At 34.1% G+C, this 22,293-nt stretch overlaps 1 protein-coding gene across 2 annotated transcripts in view; it reads right to left on the reverse strand.

The window, feature by feature from the left end:
- Positions 1 to 18,684: 18,684 nt before the first annotated feature.
- Positions 18,685 to 22,293, reverse strand: part of LOC118193612 (uncharacterized) — a 70,384-nt gene continuing 66,775 nt past the window's right edge. For both annotated transcript variants that reach the window (XM_035364719.2, XM_085813839.1), the window contains exon 8: positions 18,685 to 21,574. In XM_035364719.2, coding sequence (XP_035220610.1) covers positions 20,510 to 21,574 — 1,065 coding nt within the window. In that variant the 3' untranslated portion in view covers positions 18,685 to 20,509. The remainder of the gene's footprint in view (positions 21,575 to 22,293) is intronic.

Consider the following 22,293-nt stretch of genomic DNA (forward strand, 5'->3'; position numbering starts at 1 on the left):
TCTAATACATGAACGAGTCCATTCTGTGATGTCTTGATTCATTGCTGGCCAGACAAATCTGTCTGCGATCAGCTTTTTGGTGGCACGGATTCCAGGATGTGCCAAATTGTGCAAGGCATTAAACACTTCACGTCTAAAATTGACAGGAATATAGGGACGTATTCTATTGTTCTCTATGTCACAGTAAATTTTAAGCGTTGGATCAATGTGCAGCGGTTGTAACTGAAGGGAGGTTTGTGGATTTGAGATTAGGTTCTTGAGTTCCTCATCATGCAATTGAGCTTTTGCAATTTCAGAGAAATCTGGGGTAGTGAGGTTGATATTATTTACCCGAGACAAGGCATCAGCGACACAATTATCAGTACCAGAGACATATCTGATATCTGTACTAAACTGGGCGATGAAATCCAGATGTCGAAGCTGACGAGGAGAACATGAGTCAGAGTTTTTCCTAAAAGCGAAGGTTAATGGTCGATGATCGGTCAAAATGATGAAGTCGTGTCCTTCCAAGTTGTGCCGGAAGTATTTAACAGCACAGTACACAGCAAGTAGCTCCCTTTCATATGTGCTGTATTTCCTTTCTGCAGTAGTAAGTTTTCTGGAGAAGAATGCCATTGGGGAAAGTCCTTTAGTGGTATGGGCTTGAAGCACTGCTCCTATGGCCGTGTCAGATGCATCTACCATAATAGAGAGCTGATCACTAGGTGAGTGATAAGAAAGTGTGGCTGCATTTGCCAGATCGTGTTTGCATTGCACGAATGCTGCAGATGCAGATTCAGTCCAAGGGACAGCTCGTTGATCGTTTTTTTTGCTATTCTTCAGAAACTCATGTAGGCAGGCTTGTGTTTTTGCGGCATTTGGCAGAAAGCGTCGGTAGAAATTTAACATTGCTAGAAAACGCTTCAGTTCAGAGATGGTTTTGGGCTGAGGTAGGTCGTTAATTGCTTTGACTCTTTCCGGTAAAGGTTTGACTCCATTCTGGGTGATAAGACATCCAAGAAAGGAAACTGAGGGTTGACCAAGTACACATTTGGATGGATTTAGTTTTAATCCATGATCTTTAAGGCGATTGAAAATCTGACGCAGATGTTGAAAATGTTCTTCCGCATCTGTAGATGCAACCAGGATATCATCAAAATATGGGATGCAGAAATCGAGGCCAGACAGTACTTGGTGTATGAAACGCTGAAATGTTTGGCCAGCATTGCGAAGGCCAAATGGCATATATAAGTACTCAAAGAGACCAAATGGTGTAGTCACTGCGGTCTTGGGCACATCTTCAGCATGCACTGGGATCTGATGATATGCTCTGGCAAGATCGAGGGTAGAAAATATGTTTGTTCCATGAAAAAGATGGGTACAGTCTTGGATATGTGGGACTGGATATCTGTCAGGGACTGTGACGGCATTAAGTCGACGATAATCTCCACAATGCCGCCAGTCACCATTAGACTTTTTAACCATGTGAAGTGGACTGGCCCATGGACTTTTAGATGGGCGAATGGTTCCCTGTGCTAGCATGAATTCAAATTCTTTGCGAGCAGCTTTTAGCATTTCTGGAGAAAGACGACGAGGCTTGGAAAATACAGGTGGGCCATGTGTTTCAATGTGATGATACACTTCTGGCTGATGAGTATGCTGCCCTGATTTGGATGGGTTTAAAATGTCAGGGAATTCTGCTAATAACCGATGAAACCGTGTGCTGCCCGATAAAACACTTATGTTGGTAGGTACATTCAATATGTGAGAAGCTTGGCCCTGTGATGTCAGCTGAGTTGTAGCATCAATTAAGCAATTATTCTTGACATCCACTAGAAGGTGGAAATGTGTCAAGAAGTCGACACCAATAATTGCTTGAGTTACATCCGCAATAATAAAAGGCCAGTTGAAAGTCCGGCGCAAGTTTAAATCAAGTGTCAATAGTTTGGTGCCGTAGGTTGCAATTTGGGTACCATTGGCTGCATACAGTACAAGTTTATTAAGTTGGTGAGCATTTGTTTTAGTTCTCGGGAGCACTGATATGTCAGCTCCAGTATCTACTAGAAAACATAACTGAGTTGAACGATCAGCCAGTACTATTCTGTCGATGTGGCAGATATTCTGTTGGCCAGCAGAAGACCGCCCATTTAGTTTCCCGCTTGTTCAAAAGTGCATGGAGGGGCACACAAGCGAGCTTGCGCGCCAAAATTCATATGATAAAAACATATGCCACTTGTTGGATCTTTGTACTGCGTTCGAGTATTGTGACGAGATCGATTCCTGCTTCGAGCACGAAATTTATTACGTGGGCCCTGATTTGATCGATTATATCTCCGTGAACCATGAAGACTTGTAGAGAGTTCAGATACTTTTTTGGTCAATTCAGCCACTTGCTGTTCGACGGATGAACTGGAAGGTGCAGCATTAGCAGCACTGACATAAGCTGGAGTAACAAGTTCATTAATTTTGTCAGCCATTGCTGCTAAACGGGTTAGATCTTCATTGGAAGCAGCAAGAATTATTTGTATGTTATTAGGGAGACGCGAAAGCCATAGTGACTTCAACAAGTCGTCACTAAAATGGCTTCCTGCCAGATCACGCATTCGTGACAGCAAGTATGAAGGTCGCTGATCTCCAAGTTCAAGTCCTTGTAGTAAAGTACGTATTTTGGAAGATTCACTTTCTGAATAGATTTCAATGAGCCGCTGTTTCAGTTTGTAGTATTTATCACAATCATGTGGTTTGAGAATTAAGTCATGCACTGAATTCAGAATATCAGACTCAATTGCTGCAACTACATGTAGTTTTGTAGAATCCTCACTAATGCGAGCGATAGAAAATTGTGCTTCGATCTGAGCGAACCACAATGAAGGATTATTTTTCCAGAAAGGCGGTGGCTTCACCGCAACGCGTGTGATTTGTGGCTCTGGTGGAATATCGTCGGGCATACTGATAGATAATTTTCACTTTAAATAATAAACACTTAACAGCACAAATATTGTAGCATGAAGATACACTATTGATATTTTACCATGATAACAATAAATATTTTAACCATGCAGAAAAAATTTACGTAACGATACACACACAAATAATACAGGGTCAGCAATTACACACACAAATAATATTTTACCGAAATGCATTTGAAAAGAAATCCTTATTTGAGAAAAAAAAATGATGCGTTCATTTTGTATTGCGCACGCACAATATTACCACTTCACAATGAAAGGCACTTTCGAAGGAAAAATGAAATCACTCCTGTAGCACATGGGAAAAAAATTCGCTACTTTCGAACACTGAGGGAAGAATTTTGCCGTAGCACGTTACAGAAAAATTACTGATGTAGCACATTTAGCGAAAATCACTATTGTATCACATTTGTCACAAAAGTTGAATGATCGAAGAATTATTGCACGACTGGCGAAGTCAGCGGAACGGAACAGATCACATTGATGATTTGCTGAAGCTCCTTGCGATGATATGCACGACTTTGAAAAAAAACACAAGCAATATATATCAATACTTCTAGAAATAATTGAAGGGATACGTTGTAGCATAAGTTTAATGTCCATATTCGTTGTTATTTTTAGTCAGTTCTTCAGAATGCCTTGGATGCACGTGGCTTAGGGTCGTTGAAAATCCAGTGTCAGTAGCGTGCTCAGTCAAAAGGTCACCACTTTTGGTGGTCGTGTGTGCTTAATGCATGATATAATTAAAGAAAATAAGAGTAGACAATCTCCTATAACAAAAGAATATATTAAGTACTAAATTACAATTTAAATTACATTGCAGAGATCAACGCAGAGCTCGGAACACAGTTCGTGCTACCGTCGCGTACAGTTGTCTGACGAGAAGTCTGAGTGAGTAATGACGTCGCTTTGCTGCTCCGATTAAGAATTGGATTTTACACGTGGCGCCATCTCAATAGAAGTTGAAGTATCTGTCGGAACGCCACATATTTAAATGTTTATAATTAACTGTTTAACTTTTGGTACCATTTCTTGCTTTGGTTCTGACTGCTGGGTATTTTTGCACTCCTCAATTTTTGCTTCCTCCTAGTCTACTCCTCATCTTATTTGCATTTTCTAGTCTAATTTGAGCGTCGCCACTGGTGCAGCTGTGAAACATTTCATCGACGACTTTTTTCACTTCCTTCTTTGTTCCTGATCGACGTGATTTTGTCTGCTTGGGAAACTTTATAATTGCTTTTCCCTACGACTTCTTCAACCTAATCCTCTCCCTCTTCTGTGCTCGGACACATTGTTTGCGAACTGTGTTCGCCTGAGTAGACTGTGTATCAGAAATTATAAAGATATGCTTATTTTAAAATTATTTTGCGATATTACTGTTGAACTGAATTTTATGGTTTAAGTGCGAAAAACATGATATATAATAAATAAAGGTAACACCCAGAATGTGGGAAAAAAAAAAAAAAAAAAAAAAAAAAAAACCACTACCACCCTCTGGGCGTAATGTAAAATCTGATTGAAAGCTTTCAGTTTATTTAATTTTTTTATTATTGCGAATTAAATCATGTTTAATCCATGCTTTCATTCTGGAATTATCAGTTAAGTTTTTAAATTATCCCATATATTTTTACTCAGCGTCCACAACAAATTAGTCAGTTTCTACGCCTTCAGTCTTTTTTTGCCGAGTGAGACTAAAAGTAAATTTTCAGTTTTGTGCACCGAAAACTCTGCCTTCTTGCCCACTGCCCGAATTGCTTGTTTTTGCGTAGAAACACTAATTTTAATTATAAAAAATGCTCTTTAAACTGCTTTAATTGTATTTATGTTTCATATTTTTCTACCATATTTTGAGGTTTTATGTGTTTAGCCTTTTCGCGAAGTGAGAACTGAATTAATTGAATGAGAATTATATCTCTAATGAAATTCGTGGAAATAAGTTTAAATAAAATGCAGGGAAAATGGGTATAATTTATTATCACCGTACAAGGAAGTCATGTGGTGTATATATCAGATTTTGTTTTTCATTGCATTTATTTTATCTCTGATGTTAAACAAATTAACATTTTGTCCGTGTAATCCTAAATTTAATTCATTAAACTTTCGAAAAATATCACCTAAGTATACTTAACGCTCCAACCATAATTAACTAAATAAACATATTTTGCAATTCAAATTTTGAATCACAGAGTAAAATTTGAATTTCTAATCGAAGTTCAAAAAGATGATTTAAAACTTTGCCTCTGGATAACCAAGTTACTTCGGAATGTAGCAAACAAAAGCGTTTCATCTCCACTGCCCATCTCTTGGCATAAAATCGTAAATAATCTTAATCTTAATTAAAGCTCAGCTTTTGATCAAATTAACAACTTTCGCAGGTTGATTCAAAACTATTTTCAGGTTCCCGAGGATTATTTTGGCCACTAAAGCTTCACGATGAATGGCGCAGTGATTATATTTACGAGTTACGTAGTTTCAGGTGCGACTTTCTTTATTTCAGAAATAACACAGAAATGTTTTCCTGTCACTCCTTCCCGAACTCCGTTACTTCATACGGCAATGCACTTATTATAAGGAATATCATTCCCAGGCATAAAATTGTTAATTAGTTTGAAAATTTAATTGTTCTATCATGAACAGATTCACAAAATAAATACTCTTCGGCAATTCGTTTACCTTCTTCGAAACGTACGTAAACTAATAATTGAACAAACTTCGTTACATCAGTACTTTCATCCAATTGCAATGCAAAATACTCGCTGTGTTTTATTTTATGAATAAGTGTCTCTTTTATGGAATTTGCCATTTCATGAATTTGTCGACTTACTGTTATCATTTGATAACGGAATTAAGTTCATTAGACGCTTTTTCGTTGAATAATGCTAAATCGATATCTTTAGCTGCTGGTATTGTAAAGTTTTCTTCAACAGTGTGAGACTGCCCAGTCTTGGGAATTCTTTGGCTTACTAGGCAACTAGCTTCCAATGAGGTAACAAAACCTTTCATGTGTTGTTTACTATTTTTGAACACCGATAATAATCTTCATATTTATCTTTTAACTGGCATGCTTAGATTCAAGATGTCTTCTAAGAAACGGTGGTTTCATACTTTAATTGGATAATATTCACCGCAAACAACACATTGAGGCTGAGGGTCCATTTCATCTCCACTCCAAGTAAACTCAAATAATAAATAACTTTCATTATATTTCCTATAAACAATTTTACTTTTCTTTTTAATACTCTTAGTGCTAGTAGATTGTCCAAGATCCATCACATGGTGAATCATTACTTTTACGTTCTGTCAATCATACCCATTTTTCCATTTTGAAAAAATCTAGGTTTGTCTTATTACTTTTTTACAAATATTTAAATGCACAATATATTACCAGTTCTTCAAAAACAAACGACGATATTCTCAAATCGCATAGAAAAGTAAGAAATATAAAACAACAAGAAGACCAAATACCTGGTGCTAGAGACAGCAAATCGACGTAAAAGAAGTATTCTAACTGAAAACAGAGCAATATTAATGTGGAAATGGTAGCGAATAAAGTGTAGACAGGTTAGTAAATCGATAATCTCTTGTAGAATTAATGAGATGCTATTATGTTTTTACAGGAACTTAATTTTTCTTTTCTATTAAATACAGTACAGCATCCATTTCTATCAGACCTTTTAAAAACACTATTTATGACAAATTTTGTTATGTTATTGCTGTTTTGCTATTGCTAAAAGAATATTTGTGAAAATAAAAACGAATTATTTTGCTAAAGTTTATGAGTGGCTATGATCTGAGATTGCATAAATTTACAGAAAAAATTTTAACGGGACTTAAATTTTTACGTTAATAGTTAAAAATACATAGCTTCTTTTTTTGCATACCACTTATTTTTCTCTTGCGTGCTACCAGTTTTACGTGCTAAGTCTCAATCGGTGTTGCGCGTACCACCGATTGATCTTCCTTAGGGGCTTGGAACCACCAAGCTCCCGGTGCCGAGACTGCTATGGTTAAGCGCCTAACGCGTAGCGCAACTACACCACAGGTCCGGGGTTCGATCCCCGGGCTGGGCAAGGTTGATTCAGCCTTTCATCTCTTGAATGGGTCGATAAAATTAGTACTAAGTTGGCTTGGGGACTAAACACCGGGAGTCTGCTACAAGCTGACCCCTTGCTCAGGGCATATGCTGATGCACTCCGGGGCTGAAGGTCAAAAAAGCAGATTTCGGGGTACTACAGGCCGTGCCTCACTAGGGCTATTGCGCCACTGAGTTTAGTTTTATAATGTTAACTTATGAGAGAAATATTATTTAAAGGTCTCTGTTTTTATTCATAATTGAATTAATTTTTGAAAATGCTGAATTTTCACTCTTCGTATATCTGAAAAGTATTGACATCCAACTCCTCTGTGTAACGATGTACACACCAGGATACCTAGGTGCGAGACCTTACCCTTAATCAAATAGAGTTGTACTTTCCTAATAAATACCAAAAACATAAACTAAATTCAAAATTATAATTTTTTTAAAGAATAAATTAGCAAAAATAATATGTGAGCTGAAATAATGAGTAAAATGAACTTTGAGAATAAAAGGTGTAAGCCGTCAAACTGATGTGATTGCTGATCACGTAACAATAATTAACAAGTAAGATGCGAGAACTTTGGTGCTTTCAATCAAGGTGGTACGAGACAAGACGTATAATAAATTAAGGTATGAGTGAACTTACAATATGTAATCATATGAGTTGAAAGTAGATATGCAGAGAAGTCAAATATGAGCATACGTGTTATAACAGAAATATACATAATTAGCATACAAAACTGCAAACAGTAATTATTGATTATTCGTGTTTAGTACAGTCAAAAGTTGTTAATTCGGACACCCATAATCCGGAATGATCTATAATCCGGACCTCAAAGCTACAAACTTTCTGCGCATGCGTCGCGCATAGGCGTTTACGCGTGCGTGTAAGACCTTTACGGCTGCGAATATGCGTGTCCGCATAATACGTTTACGCATGCGCATTTAATGTATAACGGACGGTATAAGCTAAGCTAAAATTATCTAATTCAGTTAATGTTGTAGATTGCATTGTTCCTTAATCTTCAAATTGGATCCGCCTTATTATTTTTTGCAGACTGTTAGAGCAATTTTATAAAAGTAAGCTTGAACTTTCGATTATGTCGAATAGAATTTCCGATATATATTTACTAATATGTAAAGGATCTACAAAGCGAAAGTATGTTTCGAAATCCGAAATCTGTTTATCAATTTCACGCTGCTCTGCGGGGGGGGGCAGGCATGAAGAAAGTGACAGAGAGGTGATTTGTTTCTCTAAGCGTTCCGAAATCTGTTTATCAATTTTATGCTGCTCTGTGTGTGTGGGGGGGGGGGGAAACGTCACAGCACGCAATGAATTGGAAGTTGATCTGTCAGCACTATCCTTATCTTCAAGGCAGACGTTTTTATTTTATTTGTTTATAATTCATTACTAAATGTAGTATTTCATCTCGATGTACTCCGTCTTTGTTATGATTTACATCAAGTTCCTATAATTCGCTTCCGATAGTGAAGAAAGTGACACATAGGTTATTGAAAACGAAAAAATTTTGATTGACAAATTAGTCGGTATTCACATTCGTGAATTATAGGACTTGAACAGCGGAACTTTGTAACTAAACAAGAAATTATGTCTGTTTAATAGAATTAAAGAGAAAGTATTATCACATGAAACGAAGCAACTTAAACAACTTACATTGAAAGAAATGTTTAATAAAGTAAACAAATAAATATTAAGCTTTTTCTTTTTGTAAATTTTGATACCCTTTAGATCATAATTGTTCTTTATTTCATAAATTATGGTTTTATATTTTTAATTTTGTAATTTCTGCATGGCATCTTACCATATTTAAACTGATGATCTATAATCCGGAAAAATCGATAATCCGGAATCACCGAAGTCCCGACGAGTCCGGATTAACGACTTTTGACTGTATAGACATTGGTCTGTAATACAGTTCATAGGGTCATTGACATCATATGATAGATTTTGATAACAGGATTATCTATCAATTTTTGATTTTCATAAAAGCTTTTGACAAACCAGTAGTAACAGGTTATTAGAAATTCGAGTTTCAGTTCCTAGTGAACTCTGTTGTTACGTACGTATCATGGCAAATCTGTGTGCTGTTTGGAGTTTCTTTCTATTAGTACGACAAGAGAAGGCTCATACAGCACATGTATAATATAATATTGGATGCAAGATGATTTGTAAATGACTAGCTTGTTGTCAATAGATAGAACGTTGTTTCGAGCAATAAATTGGAAGAGTTTGTGCTTTACGTGCTCGAAACATCTTAATAATAGATGTAAAGTAATGTGTGGGGTCCATGTGAGAGAATTACCGAGGATCACCCCAAGATAAGGGACCTGCTTGGCCCAGGGAATAGATGCACCAAAAAATTTTAGATTTTCTTCGAATTTCTTCTTTTTTATGAACAAGAAGGCTTGGAACTTGTCCACATTTACTAATCTCTTATATTTTTTCTAGTCAAGTCTCAAATGTTTTGATGTGTTCTTGTAAACGTTGGATGACTGGATTAACAAATGCACTTTGTGTCAGGATCGCTGTATCATCTTCATACATTGCGAGCGTGGTGTTGGGTGTGGTGGGAATGTCGTTCATGTAAATTTTGAAGAGGTTGGACCCAAGAAGGGATCCTTGTTGTACGCCTGCAAGAATCGCATGGCTGGTGGAGTATGTACTAGATACATGAACGACGAAGTGTCTATCTGTCAAGTAGGAATTAATTATGTTTGTGATGTAATCTGGAAAACCCAGATTATGTATTTTGTATATTAATGCATCCAGCCATACACGGTTAAGAGCCTTAAAAATATCCAGGAAGATTCCTCCGGAGATTTTCTTGGTCTGGAGTCCTTCAGTTATCATCTCCACCACTCTGTACAGTTAATTTGTTGTGGAAATTTTTTTTCTAAAACCGAATTGCATAATAATATTATTTTCATCCAACTGAGAGTTTATTCTTCTGAGCAGGACAGCCTTGACGATCTTGCTGAGGGATGAAAGTAGACTGATCGGTCTGTAGGACTCTGGAGCTGCAGTAGGTTCCTTGAGTTTGAGGATTGGAGTGATGTTAGCCAGTTTCCAAGCACTGCGGAAGTATTGCCCCTCGAGGATAATATTGATGATTTTCGTGAATATAAATGCTGCCTTTGTTGGGAAGTTCTTTATCATTGTATTGGTAATTTTGTCGAATCCAGGACTTTTCTTTTTCTTCAGCTGCTTGATGTAATAGACTTCTGACGGTAAGACTGGAATAATGTTGTCTACGCATGGATTTTTTGCGTAAGTGAAGTGAAAGTTAATAAACCAGGTGTTCTGTTGTTGTGTCATGAATGTTGTTGTGCGAAACTGAGATTCCAGATACTGGGCTAAAAGTTCTGCTTTCTCAGTATCGGTGAAGTGGTTCCTTTAAGGTCCTTTAAGGGTCCTTTTTATTTTTTTAAATTTATTGTGGCATTTCGTATACCTTTGTATTGCTTTCCACAGCGAGTTATGGTCAGTGGAGGGCAAGTTAAGGTAGTTCGTCCAGTCGAGTTGTGCTTGTTTATTTGTATGAAACTTGACAGCATTGTTCAGTTGATTTAACCTCTCCTTGTCTACAAGATTTCGTGTATGCTGAAAATGCTTTCTTACTGCATTGTGCTGTTTGATAAGTTACTGGAGCTCTTTAGATCTAAAGTGTCTTTTATTTTTCTCTTCCTTACTTGCTTAATCATGCGCCTTCTTAAAAGCATCAGTAAACTCCTTGATTAAACTTTCAATATCATTCCCCGAATGTATCGTTGGAAAGTGCCAGTCAGTTGTAAAGGCTCTAGCGTCTGGTGTGATATAACTACTGATATCAAGAATTATTCTGACCGGGTTGTAGTCAGAAGAGAGTTCATCCCACACAGAAATATACAGCGGGTCACTGGTATTTCTGAGCAGGAAGAAATCAATAATTCCCGTAGAACCAGCGATATACCGTGTTGGAGTTTTTGGGGCTGCCCTGCGTAATGCCGCTCAGTTGGCTGATTTAAAAATTACGCATTCCATGGGTTTTGAGTTGTAGCAGTTCCACTTGCAATGTTGTGCATTTAAATCTTCACCTATTATTGCATGGTTATTAAGTGAGAGTAGAATGTTTAAATCAGCAGCGACTAAGGCATTATAATGCGAGGGTGCAATGTAAATGGAGATAAAGTGTATGTAATGGAAGTGTTTGATGTGAGTGAAATAGCTGAGGCCTCAATTACCAAATACTGTGGAATTGTAACTGGGTAATGGGGAATGTAGTGTTTTACAAGGAGTGCTATTTCTCATCCTCTGGGCCTTCTTCCATGTGTATCTCTATTGGACCCATATACAATATAGTTGGGTACATAGATCGGACTATCTGGGCTAAGTTTGTGCTCTTGTAGGAACATAATATCAGGATTGCACTCATTTACAAAATCCTGAAGTTCATTAATCTTACGGGATAATCCATTTGCGTTCCATGTAATCACATTCATAAACTTGTATACCGTATACATTACTACACATGATTTACATTCATATCAGAACTAAAATTTTCTTCGAACAATGCAAACAACAGAAACAATTTATCTATAGTATTTTCAGTAGCTTGAAGCTCTGGTAGTTTAGCAGTAATGTTCTTAAGAGATACTGTACAGAGAAAATTCTTTAAACATGTTACTTAGCTCTTTAAAAAATTTAACTAACGCGGCAAAGGCACCAAGGCCTGGATCATTAATTTTCTTATCGTTAACAACATGCTTATTTTGCACACCACTAACATTTGTAACATTCTTGTTTTGTACAACACTTGCATAAGATATACCCGGAGTAACAAATGAGGGGTTACTATTAGCTGTTTTGTTTAAATTAATATTTTCATTAGACTTATTATTAACAGGTTTAGCTGGATTGGCAGAGGGGAGGGTCCTTGACATTTAACCGACAACCATTTAGCTGACGAGACACTTAACAGATACGGACACTTAGCCAACAGGACATTAGCCCACGCGTATACTTAGCCGAGAAGGACACTTAGCCGAGAGGACATTTAGCGGACAAAGAGTTAACCGTCAGGACATTTGACTGTCAAGACATTTAATCAACAGGACAATTAAGCCAACAGTGATGTTTAGCTGACACGTACCCAATAATCATTTAAACCTACTATCAATTACAAAATTTCTCGACTTCTCCATAAGTTCAATATTTAATTCATTATTTTCGCTTATACGTAAAATTCATTTTTCGATTCTTAAAGATCCCATATGTGCTTTTAATTCTTGTGTAATTTAGCATAGTTTGATATACTGTAAAGGCCCTTATTTTCGCGAGGCTTTAATTTTCGCGAGCCCGTCGTAATGGCGAAAATTTAAGCCTCGCGAAATACTTCCCTCCCCCCCTCAAATAATAATAAAAAATTTTCACTTGCCCAAAATTTAATGATTTATTGCACAGTTGCAAGCTTTTTCTTGACAACTTTCTTTCTTATAACTACTTTTTGAATAATATACAACTATATTTCTTGAATATAAACCAATAAAATTAATAGAAGGCAGCTCATTCACTTAGAATACTATTTATACTATATAAAATTCGCGAAATTTTCAACTCGCGAAATCACCAATATATTCATTTTCGCGAAAATAAGGGCCTTTACAGTATATCGTGCTGTTTGGTGTATATTGGCCAAATTGAAAAAGCGTTGAAATTTCTCGTCAGGAAATATGAATTAATTTTCAAAAAGGTAAAAAAAAAAAAAAAAAAAAAAAAAAAAAAAATACGACGGTCACTTAGTTACATTTTAATATGGGAGCCGCAAAAATTGTTCATAAAGCTTCTTCATTTAATCAAATGGGTTCCTTTGAACACTTTCACATCATTAATAATTTTTCTTGTTTACTTAATGATATTAAATTTCCAATCTCACTCTTCCTTATGTTTTCAAATTTTTAAAAATACATTTATGTTTCAATACTATTTTACTCTACAGATCATGCTACGTTCCTTCCTTTTATAAAATCGTTTCGCTCCTCCCACCACTGAAATTTCCTTTCCCTGTCATGAAAAATATGAATAATGCAATAAAAATTACTGTTATTCTTGAATTATACTTTTTATAGAAACATTGGCGGTGAAGGGTGATTTCATTCTTACTTTTTTTCACAAATTTATCACACTTGACAAAAGAAATGAGCTAAAAATCAAGCTTGTACTAACAAGTTTAAATTTGTCTATTGCAAATGGTCAACTTTGTTTACTTTCAGGACATATATTTTTTTGCTGCTAAACTGCATGAATATTTATAAATTCTTAACACATATTGACAAAAGTTACATTTTACATGAAAAAAATTCATATAACTGATTATATTGAAAATACTCATCACAACTTGCAAAACACAATAGTACTTAAAATTAACAGTTATAGATATGTGTTTAGCACCATTGAATTTCGGTAAATAATACTCAAAATGTGTGCGCACAACCTAAATTGTTTAGCGGGTGGATTTAAAGTAAAAGAGTCTAGCTGAAGTTGGACAGCGGAGATGGATGTCAGCACCTTTTCCGAAATATGAAAAGTGAAAATTTAGGTTTTGTTTCAATACTGAATAATAAAAAGACTTTTAATAATATTTTTCTTCTAAATTATCATTATACGACATTATACAATAATTTATTTCTCTAAACTTAAACCATTCTAAGTAACGTTTTAAGCGAGAGGCGTGGTCAGTAAAAATGATGTTACAGAACCGTGTATTTAATTTCAAGATTTTTAATCCCACAAACATGAGATAAATTGCTTATTCTTAGCTTAAAAAGTAGCTGAATGAATATTTCTTTAGTAAATAAATTATATATATATGTATATATAGTATATAAAATCATTTTTCTTTCCTAAATAAAAATTATGCAATAATTCAGCTCCTCAGTATTAACTTCTGAAGTTGTATCATAACGGCCAAAGTTGATAGGTAAAAATGAGAATGTCCGATTCCGACACTTTAATAGAGTTGCTTATTTTTATTTTAAGAATGGTAAAATGAACTGCCAGGTGACAATGATTTTTAAGCATGTTTTGCCAGTCATTATAATCTTGTAAATTCTCTCTTTTATTATTTTTTAATAACAAAATAAAATAGGGTTGCTAATCTAACGCTCCACCGCCAATATTTCCTTTAAAAGCATAATTCAAGAATAATAGTGAATTTTACTTCGGTATTCAGATTTCGAACATTTTTCTCCTTTTCTAGCAACGCATTTATAAAGGTCTAGGCTAAAAAAGCAATTCTCACTGGAAGAGACTGGTTATATATTAAGTAAAACGGTCACTGTATTTCTATTAGGTCCAGCAGTAAAGTCGCTGAGCACTGGTAGTTCGGTCCGAATTTTGAGCCCCTCGAACAACTGGCTGCATGGGTGTTTTTGTAGTATTCCCCATGTGTAATGTGTATAGAAGCCAGTTTTCCTTAGTCCATGAAGGTATCCCTCCCTTTAGGCAGATACCCTCTGGCTTTGACGTAATTACATAAACTAAACTTACTCCTGTTAGGTGGCCGTAGCTAGGGTAGGTCAAGGGGGGGTTTATGTGTTCCCAGGCGCAGCATCCAGCTTGCGCCAAATTGATATTATGAAATTTCAGAATGAAATGTTTTCCATTCTTGGCATACAGAAAGGAGTGCAAAATCTTTAATTGTAATCTTTAATCTGAAAACCCCAGCTACGCCTCTGGGCCGAAGGCCAGGAGGCACAAATTCTTGGACTACAGCCCCATCTCAGATTAATAAATATGCGATGCCTAACGTGTAAATAGCATTTCAGAAAAAAAAAAAAAAAAAAAAAAAAAAAAAAGTAGTTCCAGTGTGGCGAGGAGAAGGGCAAATCACTCTACTTCCTGACAGGGAAATTTCATTAGTGGGGGGAGCGAAACAACTTTATACGGGAATGTATGTAGCTTGATATGTTGAGCAAAGTAGTAATGAAATGTGAAAGTATTAGAAATCTTAAAACATTGGGAAAAGCGAGCCTCATTGTCGGCATAATGTCCTTTTGTCTAAGTGTCCGCGACTGCAGAGGGGAACTTCGGACATCCGTGATAGTTCGTGCTGTGGCCGGTTTGTAAACGGTTGCAACACTTAATATTTTCAATCCTCTTTTGCAATATAGTCTTCAGTTTTATGGAGCGCAGCATACTTAACGTATCTTTACACATATCAGGAGTGACTGAAGTGTTGGCAGTCAGGACACTGCACAACACCTCCTTTCACTTTGTAAGCAGTAACAGTTACATAAAAATACATGAAATAAAATAAAAATGCATGAGTAAGATCATAAATTTTATCGACACCTGGAGTGTTTTCCAGGTGCACCTGGAACAGAGGCATAGGTGCTCTTCTTCTTAATCTATGCATCTGAGTGACCTTTTTTAACTTTGAAACCCTTAATTATTAGCTTCTCCTGTATTTCACCTACCGGGCAGTCTGTGTTGAGTACCTTAATGACTACCTTGACTGGTCTTTCCATTTTATTAATGTGGTAATGTAATGGTCTACTTTTTTCTCATCAAGATATCTCATAATAGCTCTATGATCATCTTCCGACTTAGGAAATATTTTTAGAATCCTCCCCACTGTTCCAGAAAATTAAGTTTCAGTGTCAGCTCTTAAGACCTCTAAGAAATCAGAAATCTTGATTTTCAGCTTAATCATAATGGGTTTAACTCTGGGAGCAGCAAACTAGCACACTAGCAAAATCTGGTTGACTGTCCACAGATATATTATCATCAGTATTTGTTTCAGAATCAATGGTTAGATTTTCAAATTTGTTTTGTATAGGAATTTCAATGTTACATTTTACAAGTTTTTGAGGTCGACCCATGTTTTACAGCTGCTGAAAACCTTCGGCATCCTGCGTGTCAGTGATGCCTTTTTTTATCTTTTTAGAAGGCTTTCTGGGTTTAACATTTGCAGTTAAAGCATCATTATTACTAGCATTACAGTTAATGGCATTACTACTAATATTACCTTTAACATGTTTAGTAACATTATCCAAAATAACACAATTTGAAGATACATTAGCATAACTTTGATTCAAAGCACCAAAGGACTCGCACTTACTTTTATATAGTTGCAGCCGATCTTCGGGGATGCCACGTCGTGTATGGAATTTCGTAATTCAGTCCTGCTTGACTTGTTCCGACTCTGCGTTAATTAATCCAGTAAAGACCGATTCACACATTTCAATATTAACTTGGAGCACATGGTGCAAAGCACCCACATAATCAGTTAAGTCTTTTCAGAAGTTCACTCCAATTATTATCCAGTGTACGGTTGCGAATCCACATACTTTGCCAGGTAATCCAGCCATGTGGTGACGAGCTATGGTCAAGGGATCCATTCTGGTTAGCGGGGAAAAATTTCATTCCATACTCCATAATACACAGCACTTGTGTAATTTTAAATGCACACTACAGCACAAGAGCACGAGAAAATAATCCACACAAAAAAATACAGAGCTAAGGGCTCTCTAAGGGCTGTTTGCACCGTCAAGTTTAGTTTAGCTTTAAGTAGAATGGAAATTAAATTAATAACTGATGTATATATAATTATGTGGCTAAATTTAGAAATAAATCATTTATTATATAATTATATGGATAAATTTAGAAATAAACCATTTATTATATAATTATGTGGATAAATTTAGAAATAAACCATTTATTATATAATTATGTGGATAAATTTAGAAATAAACCATTTATTATATAATTATGTGGATAAATTTAGAAATAAACCATTTATTGATAGAAAACAAAATTAAATATAAAATGATTAAACATGATTAAATTCTCATAAACAGTTTACATATATAATACAGTTTACATGTATAATTGTTTGTAAATGTACAGTGTCTTTTCAGCATGGGGACACTAAATACATGGCAAGCTGAAAAACCTCTCGTGTGGTTTGGTGATAGGGAAGAAGTGGTGGGAGACCCTCGGAACCATCGCCCAGGCTGCTCTTTAAAAATAGGGGTGGAGCTGGGAAAAATTATACTGTCTTTTAAATGGTGCCCAAGGCTCTTTCCAGTGACACATTAGTCTTGTACTCCTTGCCATGATAAATTTAATGGGCTTGTTCCATTGAGTGCACACACGTGAGATTAATCAGAGCACAACAAATCCATTATTAAACTGCTTTAGAATTATGGCTTAATTTTTTATAAACAAAGTCGGAGATCTTGTATTGGATTGTATAAAATTTCAGATATAGCTTTTATACAGTTATGCTTAGAGATATGGATGGATAGTCTATAGAAATTTGTACTGCTTCTAAAGGTCCTACATATAGAATTTTGCGCAATATGTGTAGAATTCCACTGAAAATATCACATCCAGTTTACAGGAAACTGGAAGGATAGACATAGAATATAAGCTACAAAGATGGGAACACTGGGAAATGCGTAAACAAAGTGTTAGATTATGTGGGTGAATAAACAGCTTAATGACACTGAAAAAATATCACGACTAAAAAAAAAAAAAAAAAAAAGGGGATTAATTAAGACTTGCGTGTATAAGTTTTCTTATGTACTGAAGTGAATTTTCTGTCTTGTATTCTCAAGCAGCTGGTAAAATTAAAGTATGTTCCTTATGCAGAAAATTGGTACAAAATAATAATAAAATAATAAAAAGGATTACACACATTTGTTGTAAAAAGCTAAGTGGATATATATGAAAAGCAGAATTAGTTAACCATAAGCAAAAATTCTATATTCTGAAGAAATCTAGAAATTTACTATTCAAGTGTTAAAATTTAATTTTTTAAATTATCAATAACAGTTTTTATAGCAGAAGCCATTACAAATAAGCCTTTCATTATCAATAGAAATAAGTTTGCTTTGATTAAAAACGCAATTTTAGTACATTTAGCCAAAACTGACTGCACCTTGTAAGAAACTTAAAATTTTTAAGAACACAGGATTATTGTTTTATTTAATTAAGATGTAGACTTTAATGTACTTGTTTTCCAAAAACATTTTACTAATGTAGTCTTTAAACTGCATGATTGCATTCTTGGATGGGGGAATGCATTAAAAATAGCAATAATAGAAATCATACAGATGGAAATAAATGCTATACCAAATAATTAAAATATCTATTCATTACAATATTAAATAGAAAATATGCATAAAATTTAATTAATTGCATTTATAGTTATTATTTGTTAATAGAACTGTTGCATTTATGTTTAGTTTACTAATGGAATATTACTTAATTTACTTCTGTTTTTTCTGCCTCTTTTTGCCACAAGGTTAATTTATTTCAGAATTATATACATTTTTAGTGCTGAGTAGTTTTATTATAAAGTTTAGGATTTTACAAATAAACATGCAAGGTTTTGGTTTGCTTTCACTGCCCTGCCTATCAAAGAAAGATTATTGGCAACAAACACTAAGGCTGTTTTTGCTGAGATTATGTCAGATGGACTCTAAATCTTGTTTGATAAGCGTGTGTGTTCGAAATTCTGTCATAAGTCATGAAATCTTGCAGTCTCTGCTAAATTAGCTTTAATTTGTTGATTGAATTTAATACTTTTATTTTTTTATTTAATTTGTAAATGTGTTAGATGTTTATATTCTTGCATATAAACTGGAAATAGCTTGCAATTTTAGGAAACTTTAATATGTTATGAATGCATTGTTACAGTATAAGCAAAATAGTCTTATTTCACAACCTGAACTGGAATCACATAAAATCTTTAGATATTCAAACATGCATGTATGCATGTATTTGATATGAATGGAAGAAGTTCAAAATCAGACAGAGAAGTTAACCATTATTTCTCATACTTAAAATACAATAAATAATAATGATATTACATAAAATTGTGTAAAATATTTTCCAAAAAAAGAAAAGTATAGAAAGATTCTTGTTGTGAAAGGAAGTTTTTGTGTCAAAACTCCACATTGCTGGTAAAATTGAGTTTGTCTAGTATAATTTAAGCACTCACATGCACTAAAGTAGAATAAACTTAAAAGTATTAATTCTGTTGCCAGTTTGAGTGCTTATTAATTATTCAGGTGGTGATAATTCACTACACAGACCAGACAACACCTTATTGAGTCTGAGCTAGCTAAGTAGTTGGAACCCTCACAGGTATTACAGAACTATAATGACAAAATAATTCAATAATTTATTTTTTTTTGCAACAAAATTTCATATATTTTTTTTAATCCACTGGAATTATGCACATTATTTAATCAAATTTCATTACACAAACATTTTATGCATTTTAAATTACTTTATTTCTTATTCATTCATTCCTGCGTTTTCATTACAAATTAAATGTATTTTCTTGTTTTTATTGCTTACCTATTGATTCAATTCATTTATCATATGATAAAGCTATTAAAATTCTGAGATTAGGTTTACATTTTTATTAGAATTTCAATTGATATTTCACAAAATTTGGAATCCTGTATTATGCATGTTTTCAAATAAATAGCATTACCCTATGAGTTTTTAATCCATGCTTACATTTTCAGTATTTTCACTTTGTAATTTCTCTTGAGGCTGCTTTTATTGAATAAATAAATCTAAACTGCACATTTACTTACAATTACATATGCTATTCTTGATTTAAAATAAAATAAAATAAACTAGCTAAAAATATAGCGTAATATATATATACATACACACATACACATATGTTAATCAAATTCATCTACGTGACAAGATCAATTTGAAAAAATTGTCAAATCATGAACTGCTTCTTATATATTTATGCATAAAACCTATGTAATAAATTATATCAAATTTACTTAAACAAAAATGCATTAATAACTTTATGGCACAAAAATTTTAGTGTTTATATTTCAAGACTAAAAGATTAAAAATAAAATCATATAGCAAAAAATTGTAAAATAAAAATATATAAACTATATTAATTTCCTAACCAAATGCTTTATAATGAGTAAATTTAATTATGTTTCCCAGATTCCTTCAAGCACTAAAATTTGATCTGCAATCAAATTTACATGAAATCCATTTACAATGTTAAAATATCTTATATCAAATATTATTGATATTATACAAGAATTGCAAACTGCTAAAAATTAAAACTATTAATCAAAGAACATCTCTTTATGCTATCTATCACTAATTAGAATTAATTTTTTAATAAGAACACATATTTCCTAAGAAATTAATAACTGTATTGCAATTCCTACAGCTTATTTATTTATGATAGTAGACATCTTATATCAGCTACCATTGGATAAATTATAAGAACAATTTGAATCTGTCAATAATTTCAAATTATTTATAGCCTAAAAATTAATAAAAATCTTCTCAAACTTCTGCACAGGAGATAATTCATACTTTTAATTAAAATTATGGCAAAAATGTTAAAATTTTTGCCATAATTTTAATTAAAAGTATGAATTCTCTAACTAATTTGTTATACAGAAACTCTAACTAAATTTGTTATACAGAAATTTCATAACTTATTTCATGTTCTTTTTTTTGACCTTTATTGTCTTGTAAAGTGCTAGAATTTGGAGACTGCAGTTTATAATTAGATGGCATATCATGAGGCATTTTGTAATGTAAAGCATTTTCAGAAATTTTATATTGTTGGAGATTATTTGCACTCCATTCCAATGTTTCAGACATTTCCATTGCCTTTACAAAAGATAATGGCCTGTTACCTGGTGTACGTACAAATTCACCAGATACACTACTTTGGCAAGAATGATTTGAAGAACTCTGCTGGCAGTCAACACAGTTGTTAACAAAAAGTTGTTGTGGTGTCTGAGCAATCAATAACTGGTGAACATCATGGCATTCTTTGCTTGGGCTATTATGAAAACTACTACAGCCTTTAGGGAATGCTTCAAGCACAGAAACTTCAGTACACTGGCCACTGATCATAGTCCTATTTGCAAGCTCTTGTAATTTATCAACAGTCTGATTACCTAAACAACAAGTATCAGATGTTAAAGCTTTGCTGCTACTTGAAGATTCAGGAGAAGTAAAAGATAACCCTTCTTCTTTTGCCATAATATCTTTCCTCTTATAAAGATATGAATAAAAATTTGAAGATGCTCCACAACCATCAGTGGAAGAAGTCCCGTAATCATACTTAATTAGTGCTGGATTCTGATTTTGTGAGTAATACAGTGTAGAATTAGAAGAATGACCAGATGTACAAGCACCTACTTTTGAAACATCTTTCTGTGTGTGAAATACTGTTCCATGAACTGATTGAGCAACTACATAATGAGGAGAAGGAGCATGAAGTCTGTTATGTGGGGGTAAAGATCTTCTTGAGCAATCAAATCTAATTGGCACAGGAGGTGTAAGTGCACGAGATCCTCTGTTTTTAACAGAAGAATCTGGATGCTTTACATATAATGATTCACTAAGACTTAAGTGAAGTCGTCCTCTGTTTAGATATGAAGGAGGTGATTCTTCACAATCATCTGATTTGCTTTGTTTAGGCAGCATGTAATCTGCTTGATCAACGAACTTGAAATGTACTGACGAAGTCTGAAATATATCAGTAAGAAATTTAAAAAATAAATAAATCAGATAATTAACTTGATTACTACAAAAAAACTTTTACTATTTGAACACTGAAAGCCACAAATGCTAAAATTAACTGAAAGGTAAAATTATACAAGATGGTGTGATTAATAATTTCTCAAACATACAAATAAAGTAAAGCAGTACTAATTCTAAAGTACAATTTCCTTTGTACTTCAGAAGTTCAAACTTTAACAAAATCTAAAGTGCAAATTCTTTTGTACTTTAGTTTGTTCCTTTCCTCAAAGTACAAATTCTCAAATGCCTTAGTACAAATGAAAATAATTTTATTTAATAAATATCACTTTAATAAACATATTAATAAAGAAAACAGATTTCACTTGTTTGTAAAATTTTTACTACAGTGCCCCAGTTCAATCAAAATACATAAAGCAATAGTCAATTCTATGATATATGGGTTTTAGTTTGATCACTCATAGAAAGAACTAGTGTTATACTTCACTGAAGCTTTTAGAAAGTAGTGACTAAGGACAGCTCATGCATATATTTTTTAAAATCTCCAGAGAAAAAAGGTCACAAGGAATTAGATCTGGAGACCCAGGTATTCAAGATTACATGTGTTACAACATGAACCATTTCTGAGTTGGTGTATACCAAATGGTTGAAAAGAAAATTATGCATTAAAAAATATAATAACTTTGCAAGCCAGTAAAATCTGCTCC

This window comes from Stegodyphus dumicola, chromosome 3, assembly GCF_044657685.1.
Source record: "Stegodyphus dumicola isolate Sdum_Otavi_A_Nest chromosome 3, ASM4465768v1".
Taxonomy (NCBI): domain Eukaryota; kingdom Metazoa; phylum Arthropoda; class Arachnida; order Araneae; family Eresidae; genus Stegodyphus; species Stegodyphus dumicola.